Genomic DNA, 10,617 nt, shown 5'->3' on the forward strand with positions numbered 1-10,617 from the left:
TCCAGGTAAGTGGAAAGTATTCCATCACACTCCTGACTTGTGCCGTGTAGATTTTGGGCTTTAGGAAGCCAGGTAGTGAGTTACTCACCGCAGAATTCCCAGCCTGACCTGCTCCTGTAGCCACAGTATTTATATGGCTGCTCCAGTTCTGTTTCTGACTGAATGTATTTGGCACATTGTATCAGTAACCAGTACTTTTCTCCCCAGCCACCTTAAACCCATTCATCATTCAAGTTAAAGGACAGAAATGCATAAAATTACCCCCCGTCTCTTGCAGGTGTTGATCATCTAGCACCATCAGATTTGCTGGCACACCTTTCTTCACCTAGTACTCATTCTTTCCAACACTGTTATTTGTGAATTTATATCTGAATTGCAAGTTATGCTGTGAGCTTGTTTTCCCTGTGACAGCTCCCTGTACGTTCAATTGCAGTGACCTTGGTATTTGGTTTCACTTTACTTCAGCACATTAAATCTGAGTACGCAATACTTTGGTACTTCACAAACAAGTTAACTCTGTGTTTAACTGTCTTTGAATCAGAATCCCATCATCAGTTTTGTAAACAAACAGCTGTTTTGTTTTATTACACCTGTTTGCCTCCTGGCCCAGCAATGCCTTGATTTTAAAATCCTTATCCTTTTTCAACTCATCTCTGTGGTGTCACCCATCCTTATCTCTGTAACCTTCTCCAACCCTAAAACAAACCAAGATCTCTGCCCTCCTCCAGTTCTGGCTCTTTGCACCCCCCGATTTAAATCATTCCACCATTGTCCATGTCTTCAGCTGCCTGGGTACTGAGCTCTGAACCTCCCTAAACCTCTCCACATTTCTAAATCTCTCTCCTCCTTTAAGATGTTTCTTGAAACCTGCTTATTTGACCAAGCTCTTGGTCTCCTGACCTAATATTCCCTTATTTATACGGTGTCAAATTTTGTTTGATAACGCAATGCAAAGGGCCTTGGACATTTTATTACATTAGCAGTGCTATATGTAAATTGTTGCTTTAACAGTGAATATGCTGAAAAGTAACTCTGGTACATCTTGAGGTTGTAAAAGCCACTATATAAATGCAAATCTTACTTTTAGTAGTTTGAATCTTTGTTCCCTTTGAAGTAGTTTTTCAGATTTACCAATACAACTAGATATCTAGGATTACTATCTTGTACACTTCCAAAAGATCACTCATAGTCACTTACTTTCACTCTGAAAAGTTTATTACAACAGCCGTGCTTTATGATTCCTGTGCATCTACACCGCTTCCTATGTCAGTGGATTTTCTTGTTTGGAAGAGGCTCACAGAAAACATCCACAGAAGGCTGGGACCCAGAATGTCCAAGTCTCAGCCTAAATTGTGACCCTTCCACTGCATCTCTGCTGGTGGAAGTGTGTCAGAGGGCTGCAGATTTTCAGTCCGAGCTCCTCTAACATTGACAAAGAGCTAAACTCCCGAGGTGTGGTGTGAGTGTCTGCCCTTGACATCAAGGCCGCATTTGACAGAGTGTGGCATCAAGGAGCCCTAGCAAAACTGGAATCAATGGGAATCAGGGGGTAAACTCTCCACTGGTTGGAGCCATACCTAGCACAAAGGAAGATGCTGTGGTTGTTGGAGGTCAATCATTTCAGTTCCAGGACATCACTGCAGGAGTTCCTCAGTCCAGCCATCTTCAGCTGCTTCATCAGTGACTTTCCTTCCATCAAAAGGTCAGAAGTGGGGATGTTCGCTGATGATTGCACAATGCTCAGCACCATTCATGACTCGTCAGATACTGAAGCAGTCCATGTCCAAATGCAGCAAGACCTGGACAATATCCAGGCTTGGGCTGACAAGTGGCAAGTAACATTTGCGCCACACAAGTGCCAGGCAATGACCATCTCCAAAAAGGGAGAATCTAACCATCACCCTGACATTCAATGGCATTACCATTGTTGACTCCCCCAATGTCAACATCCTGGGAGCTACCATTGACCAGAAACTGAACTGGACTAGCCATATAAATACTGTGGCTACAAAAGCAGGTCAGAGGCTAGGAATCCTCTGGCAAGTAACTCACCTCCTGACTGTCCAAAGCCTGTCCACATCTATAAGGCACAAGTTAGGAGTGTGATGGAATATTCTCCACTTGCCTGGATGAGTGCAGCTCCAACAACACTCAAGAAGCTTAACACCATCCAGGACAATGCAGCCAGCTTGATTGGCACCCCATCCACAATCATTCGCTCTCCACCACTGATGCACAGTGGCAGCAGTGTGTACCATCTACAAGGTGCACTGCAGGAACTCATCAAGGCTCCTCAGACAGCACCTTCCAAACCTACAACTACTACCATCTAGAAGGACGAGGGCAGCAGATAGATGGGAACACCACACCTGGAAGTTCCCCTCCAAGCCACTCACCATCCTGAGTTAGAAATATATCGCCGTTCCTTCACTGTGGCTGGGTCAAAATCCTGGAATTTCCTCCCTAACAGCACTGTGGGTGTACCCACATGGACTGCAGCAGTTCAAGAAGACAGCTCACCACCACCTTCTCAAGGGCAGTTAGGGATGGGCAATAAATGCTCACCCAGCCATTGATGCCACATCCCACAAATGAAGAACAAAAAACAAATAAGAGATGTTTTTTGTCCTGCAGCTAATTTCTTATCCATCGAAAGTTTTACCCTGAAATCCCCAGACTACAAGTTGAATGTGTGTTTCACAATCCACTTTCCTTTTCACTGTTGATGCAAATGTTTTACTTTGATGAAGGTCAGTTTGCACTGGGTGCCTTTCAGTTAAAGTGCACTTTGATACACATGTATCCATTTATGTTCCATTAATTGCTTTGCCTAAAGGTTCTGTAGGAGGATGTATGTCAGTGCTCTGTTCTGTAGAGTTCTCTCTGTATCACACACTCAGTTCTTTGGGAGTCTCTCTATAATGCTCACTCTGTTTTACGGGAGATCTTTCTATAATAGACTGAAGTGTTACACACATGATTATTAAAAAAAATAGAATTTGTGGTATTTGGGGTAATAGACTGGCATGGATTAAGAATTGGTTAATGGACAGAAAGCAAAGAGTAAGAATAAATGGGTCATTTTCAGGTTGGCAGGCTGTAACGAGTGGGATACTGCAAGGACCAATGCAGGAGCCTCAGCTATTTACAATCTATATCAATGCAGATGAGAGAACTAAGTGTAATGTATTCCAGTTTGCTGATGATATAAAATTCAGCAGGAAATTAAGCTGTGAGGAGGATGCAAAGAAGCTGCGAAGGATTCACTGAGTGGTCAAGAACATGGCAGATGGAGTGTAATGTGGAGAAATATGAAATGATCCACTTTTTAGTGGGAAAAATAGGAAAACAGAATAGTTTTTAATTGGTAAGAGGCTAAGAAATGTTGGTATTTAGAGGGACCAGTGCATCCCTGTACATGAATCACTGAAAGTTAACATGCATGTACAGCATTCAATTAGGAAAGTAGATGGTATGTTAGCCTTTATTAAAAAGGGATTGGAGTATAAGAGTAAAGAAATCTTACTACAAATGTATTGGGCTATTGTGAGACCACACCTGGAGTACTGTGTATAGTTTTGGTCTCCTTACCTAGGAAAGGATAAACATACCTTGGAGCAAATGCAACAAAGGTTCACTACAAAAACAGAATTACCTGGAAAAACTCAGCAGGTCTGGCAGCAACGGTGGAGAAGAAAACAGTTGACGTTTCGAGTCCTCATGACCCTTCGGCAGAAGGTTCACTAGCCTGATTTCTGGGATGAGGGTATGGTCCTTTGAGGAGAGATTGAGTTGATTAGGCGTATATTCTCTAGAATTTGGAAAAATGAGAGATGATTTACTTGGAACATATAAAATTCTTAAGGGGCTTGACAGGCTAGATGCTGAGAAAACATCCCCCTTGGTTGCAGAGTCCAGAACTAGGGTCACAGTCTCAGAATGAGTGGTTGACCATTTAGAGATGATGTGAAATTACTCCACTAAAAGGGCTTTGGATCTTTGGAATTATCTACCCCAGAGAGCTGTGAATGCTCAGTCATTGAGTATATTCAAGACAGAGATTGACAGATTTTTGGTACTAAGGGAATTAAGGGACATGGACCTAGTGTGAGAAAGTGGAGTTGAGGTAGAAGTTTAGTCATGATCTTACTGAATGGCAAAGCAGGCTTGAAGGACCAAATGGCCGACTCATGCTGCTAGTTCTTACGTTCTTATGGGATGGCCCTGTGATGCTCACTTGATTCTGCGAATGTTCAGTGAGAGCTGCGTGATGGATGAGTAGAACTTTGTGTGGGAGAGGATGCTAACAGCAGAGTTTTAACTAAGCTGAAATCTGCTTGGGGTAGAACGTGGAAGGCTGTAGAGTATTGGATCTTTTGGATTCATGTTTATTTTCATGTTGTTTGGCTCTCAGTTGTATTTGAATCACTGCCAGTTCCCATCTTGCATGGAAACGGGAAATAACAGCGGCACTTGCTGCATGGTAATGATCAATTGGATTGAGCAGGACATTCTTTTAAAGTTTAATTTCCTTTTCTACTGCTTTAGAAATGCCGGAAAGTAATGGGGTGGATGAGGAATTAATGCCAGTGGAATGTGTGTTTACTGACCCAATCCACACCATCAATGGGGAAAATTGAGTCAAATAGGTGGATGGGATATTATTGGACAAGATGCTGATAGGGTGTTGATGTGGACACAGCATTGAGAGATTGAATGGGGTTTTGTTGGGGAGTCAATAGGCTGGATGAGGTGTAGATTCGGGAAAGGGATGTTGATGTGGTATGCATATTGTTGATGTGGTATATATATTTTTGATGGGCTTTATAGAGTCTTAGTTGGGTGAATGAGGTGTGGATGGGAGGCTTGGAGAATCATTTGGGGTGGATGGGATAAGTAGGGTGAATGGGTTGGTGAGTGTAGATGGGACATTGGTGGAATGAGGGCTAAGAGGAGTGTGAGGAATCATAGAGAGAGATTTAAGAATTTAATACTTTTACCAGTACTTTAGCTGTATATTGTAATGACAAGCATGTAACATTGTGAGAGAGACATGATGCACTCTGGAACATTGTAACCTCCTAGTTGATGTAAATGTGATTTATAAATTGGTTCACTCCTGAACAGCTTGTCTTTTATCACATTGACATCACTGTCCTTTAAAGATACTGAGCCAATATTAACCATATCATGGGAACTCAGCAATAGGAGCAGGAGAAAGGAGCTTGGGATAGAAAAGTCAGTGCCAACACTTGGGACTAGGGCAAATGCTCGGTATTCTGGACGGGGTGAGGGCACTTGGCACTGCTGAGGGGTTCTGATGGCTGTTTGTAAGGAAAACTAAAAGGGAAAGAAATCAGGCACTAATATAGGATGTCATTTGTACCCTGAAATGTGTAGTAAAGCAGAACTCTCACTGGCCACAGGGAGAAGATGCAACCATCCAACTATATCTGTTCCTGCCCACTGTCCAATCTGGGTTTTGATTGGAACAACTGAACCATTTGAAAATGGCTTTGGAGAACCGTAACATGAAAGATTAAGATTGGCAAAATTTCCAACTGTGGTCGCAGGTGGAACTCAGATAGGCAAGGCATTGTGTAGGATAAGAGTGTGGAATAAGAGGAGGGATAACAGGGCTTGGGAAGGTGCAGATGTATGACAAAGGGCAGACACAGAGTGTGGTGTGGGCTGGAATAGGGACAGTGCATTGACTGGCATTGAATTTTGAGGTTTGAGAAATTCATCTTGTGCAGTAGCGCAAAATGGCTGGTATTGGATCACCCGCCTATTACACACAGAGCCTGATTCCATTGGCAGCAATGGAACTAAATACCGGGTGACGGTACAACACGTGGATGATGTGATACAACTTTTTTCACACTACTGGCCAAGACCAATTTCTAACCCACAGTGTTTTGTCAATGAAAGTTCATCAGAAACCTTAAAACTAATGACACCTGAGTGGTCAGAAAAAACAGTCACTTTGAAAACTGGCTCACTGCTTAATTTCAGAAATTTCTGAACAGTCCAATCCCAAACAGGAAAAGTGGGCTCAAACTCCAGCCATGACCTATGAATTAAGAAAATCTCCATGTTTTTGTTTACAAAAAAATTACACAACATTCTTGAAATTCAAATACTGACTTTTATTAACTTTTCATCTGAACAATAAGAGTTTCATTAAAATTCTGGCTCTTTTATTAGGGTCTCTCATAGGCAATGATTATTTAAAGTTTAATGTGAGCTGTTGTTATCAGGGGAGATGGTGGCATAGTGACAATGTCCCTTGACTAGTAATCCAGAGGCCCAGGCTATTATTCTGAAAACATGGGTCAAATCCCATCATGGCAGCCGACGGAATTTAACTTGCATTAATAAATCTGGAATTAGAAAGCTGGCCTCAGTAATGGTGACCATGAAACTATCATCAATTGTTGTAAAAACCCATCTGGTTCACTAAAGAAATCTGCCATCCTTACCTTGTCTGGCCAGATAAGACTCCAGAAACACAGCAATGTGGTTGACCCTTCACTTCCCTCTGAAATGGCCTTGCAAACCACCCTGTTCAAGGGCAATTAGTGATGGGCAACAAATGCTGGCTTTGCCAGCGATGCCTGCATCCCATGAAAGAATAAAGAAAAAAAAAACTATCAGGCAAGAGGTCTTGCCTTGTACTGTATATTGCAAGGCAGCTTCTTACTCATCGTCTTTGAATTAGAGACTGGAGCCATCATTAAATTGTTTGACAAGGTCATCTGTACTGTATGTATTGATCTCATGGTGCCATAAAACTAAAAGCATAATCTTAGGAACAGGAGTAGATGATTCAACATTTGAATTTGCTCCATCATTCAATTAGATCATGGCTGATCTGTACCTTAAAGTTTGATCACTGTTAGTAACACCTAGAAAATGCAACTTTGGGTGAGATAAAGGTCAGGTTTGGCTGTGATGGCCCCTACTGTCAAAACCTGGATAATACTGTTTAAGATCATAACAAATAGGAGCAGGAGTAGCCCTTTCAGCCCCTCGAGCCTGCTCTGCCACTCAATAAGATCATAGCAGATCTGATTGTGGCTGTAAGTCCACTTTCCTGCCCATTACCCAAACCCTTGATCCCCTTGTTGATCAAAGAACTGTCTTATTCAGCCTTGAATTTATTCAATGACCCAGCCCCCACTGTTCTGTGGTGTAGAGAATTCCAAAGAATAAATACTTTCTGAGAGAAGAAATTCCTCCTCATCTCCATCTTAAATGGAAGAGCCATTATTTTTCAACAGTACTTCCAAGTTCTAGATTTCCCCACAAGGGGAAACATCGTCTCAGCACCTACCCCATTAAGCCCCCTCAGGATTTTGTGTGTTTCAATAAGTTCACCTCTCATTCTCTAAATTCCAATGAGTATAGGCCCAACCAACTCAACCTTTTCTCATAAGTCAACCCCATCATCCCAGGAATCAGCTTAGTGATACTTCTCTGAACTGCTTCCAATGTAAGTATATCTCTCCTTAAATAAGAAGAGTTCACATATGGAGTGACTACTTGAGTGGAATATAGAGATGGTAGCTGGCACTGTATGTCAGCAAAAAGGAGGGAAAAGTGGACAAGAATAAAAAGCAAATGGAGCTAACAACATGATAAAAACAAAAAAACTGTGGATGCTGGAAATCCAAAACAAAAACAGAAATACCTGGAAAAACTCAGCAGTTCTGTTGAAGGGTCATGAGGACTCGAAATGTCAACTTTGCTCTTCTTCACCGATGCTGCCAGACCTGCTGAGTTTTTCCAGGTATTTCTGTTTTTGTTTTGAGCTAACAACATGGTTGCTCACTTATTCTCCCTGTCAATGCACTGCCTTTTCAGCCCTATCCTACCCCAAAGTTCCATGGGAATATTTAATCCATAAAAATCTCTTGTAATCCTTTTATTCTGAACGTATTAGCCTTGATGATGGAGAACCTATTTTAGGCAACAAATCCTACTCACCAAACAGCAAATACATTTTAATCAACCATTTCTTGAATCATTAAAACCATCCAATAATGCCATGTATATTCTGAAAAATGGAATGTTTGGATTCAGAATTTTCTTTAAACTGATTGTGTTACTATCACTCATTTGCATCTGATCCCAGACAATTCTTTCATTCAGTTTCTAACTAAAGAGTACATGAGGCTACAGATGACACTCTCTCCAGTAGAGTTCTACAGTCAAATAATCGTGTTTTAAAATAAGGATCCTGCATGTTCAATATCTGGCTAAATGCTGCAAATTAGTTTGTAGCCTTACTGTAAGGCTCTGGAGGAGTCGTATTTTTGGGGAGCTTGGGCAGAAGTACTATAGGAATCATCAAAGGGTTAACTTTGTTTTTTGTTTTGCAGAGGGAGTAAATAGCTTGATCTACTGGTGTGACCTTGGCAGACTGATGACGAATAAGCGATCTACTCATCACGTTTTGAAGAGCTAATTAGCAGCCCAACACGAGTAGGCCTGGCGATGAATGATGCTGCCACAATGAGTGACATGTCTACAGTAGATGATGAACTGCTGGCTTCAACGTCTATGGATCTCAATGGGGACTCCACCTATTCGGTGCCCATGGGAGCTGAGCAAAAAACTGTATTCGCATTTGTGATTTTCTTATTGGTTTTCCTGATAATTCTGGTGGTCCGGTGTTTTCGAATATTGCTGGACCCCTACAGCAGGATGCCTGCTTCATCATGGTCTGATGGCAAAGACGGGCTGGAGAGGGGACAGTTCGACTATGCCTTGGTGTGAAGTCAGGAGTGAGATTCTGAAAACTTTGCCTCTGCTCAGCCGCTAATTCTCTTTTCCATTTTATTTTTACAAATCATTTCCTCCTTAATGTTTTTAAGGGACATTCTTGTCCAGGTACAATCTCTTTCTTGAGCTCGCATCGTTATCTAGGTACAACCTCTTTCCTGAGCTTGCTGACAGTGTTTTAAAACACCCTGCACATGTGATGTAATGCAGTGAGCGAAATTGTTAAATCAGCTTGTGCCTGGTGTATGGCAGTTTCCACTTTCCCAGCTCTGGAACCTGGGGCTGCTGCAAACCGATGACTGTTCCCCTTTATTGTCTGCATTCTAAATTATTGTCATTCTCTACCTGGTTGACTCATCAGTGATTTACCAAGGGGGAAATGCAGTTAGCATGAGCAGGGCATAGAGTTGGTTGTGGTAACTCTTAAAAACTGGAATGGGATTTCTGTTTAGAAAAGGAGCAATGGAATAGAGGAAAAGATATTTATATATAGAGAGAAGGGGATAGAGAATTGAAGAAGAGAGTGGGTGAAGTTGCTGATTCTTTCAGAACCTTCTCCAAGATCTATGAAAAAAACAAACTATGCCAAATTCTTATAGTGCTTAGATGGCCCAAAAGATTTACAAAAACTCTGCACGCTCTCTTGGTCAGCACGGCTAGTGTTATATTTGAACAGATTGTTGTGTTCCCAGGCTCTAAAGGCCCCTTTCATGACTCAGTTTTGCCATATGTTGGTGTATCAATTCATTAACCCTGACAGGGGCAGCTTGCCCCTCACACTGCATAGCATAAGCACAGGCATCCTGGAATTTTCAGGCAGATTCTTTTTTTTCACTCATTCATGGGATGTGAGCTTCTCTGACAAAACCAGCATTTATTGCCCATCGCTAATTGCTCTTGAGAAGGTGGTGGTGTTCTGCCTTCTTGAACTGCAGCAGTCCATCTGGTGTATGTGTTGTAGATGTTGTTAGGAAGGGAGTTCCAGGTTTTTGACCCAGCGGCAGTGAAGGAATGGCAATATAATTCCAAGTTAAAATGGTGTGTGGCTTGGAGGGGAACTTGCAGGTGCCGGTGTTCCCTTATGTCTGTTACTCTTGTCCTTCTAGGTGGTAAAGATCGTGACTTTGGAAGGTGCCGTCGAAGGAATCTTGGCAAGTTGCTGCATTGCATCTTGTACATGGTACACACTGCTGCCACTGTGCGCCAGTGGTGGAGGGAATAAATGTTTAGGGTGGTGACCAAGCGGGTTGCTTTGTCCTGTATGGTGTTGAGCTTCTTGAGTGTTGTTGAAACTGCAGTCATCCAGACAAGTGGAGAGTGTTCCATCACATTCCTGATTGGTGCCTTAGAGATGGTGGACAAGTTTTGGGAAGTCAGGAGATGAGATACACACCACAGAATTCCCAGCTTTTGGCTTGCTTTTGTAGGCACAGTATTTATGTGGCTAGTCCAGTTATGTTTCTGGTCAATGGTGACCCCAAGATTTTGATGGTGGGGAAATTCAGTGATGGTTATGCCATTGAATGTTAAGAAAAGCTGGTTAGATTCTCTCTTGTTGGAGATAGTCATTGCCTGGAACTTGAGTGGCACAAATGTTGCTTGCCTCTTGTCAGCCCACACCTGAATGTTGTCCAGGTCTTGCTGCATATGGACACAGATTGCTTCAGTATCAGAGGAGTGTGAATGGTACGGAACGCTTTATAGTTATCAGCGAACATCCACACTTCTTGCCTTATGTTGGAGGGAAGATCATTGATGGAGCAGCTGAAGATGGTTGGGCCTAGGACACTACCCTGAGGAACTCCTGCAGCGATGTGCTGGGGCTGAGAT

At 42.4% G+C, this 10,617-nt stretch overlaps 1 protein-coding gene across 1 annotated transcript; it reads left to right on the top strand.

Moving 5' to 3' along the window:
• Positions 1–8,388: 8,388 nt before the first annotated feature.
• Positions 8,389–9,350, top strand: LOC144689226 (cortexin-1-like). The gene has a single exon (XM_078556331.1). It carries the CDS (start codon positions 8,500–8,502, stop codon positions 8,779–8,781), a length of 282 nt encoding a protein of 93 aa, XP_078412457.1. The 5' UTR covers positions 8,389–8,499; the 3' UTR covers positions 8,782–9,350.
• The last annotated feature ends 1,267 nt before the right edge of the window (positions 9,351–10,617 follow it).

Source organism: Cetorhinus maximus, chromosome 13 (genome assembly GCF_964194155.1).
Source record: "Cetorhinus maximus chromosome 13, sCetMax3.hap1.1, whole genome shotgun sequence".
In the NCBI taxonomy this organism is placed as follows: Eukaryota; Metazoa; Chordata; class Chondrichthyes; order Lamniformes; family Cetorhinidae; genus Cetorhinus; species Cetorhinus maximus.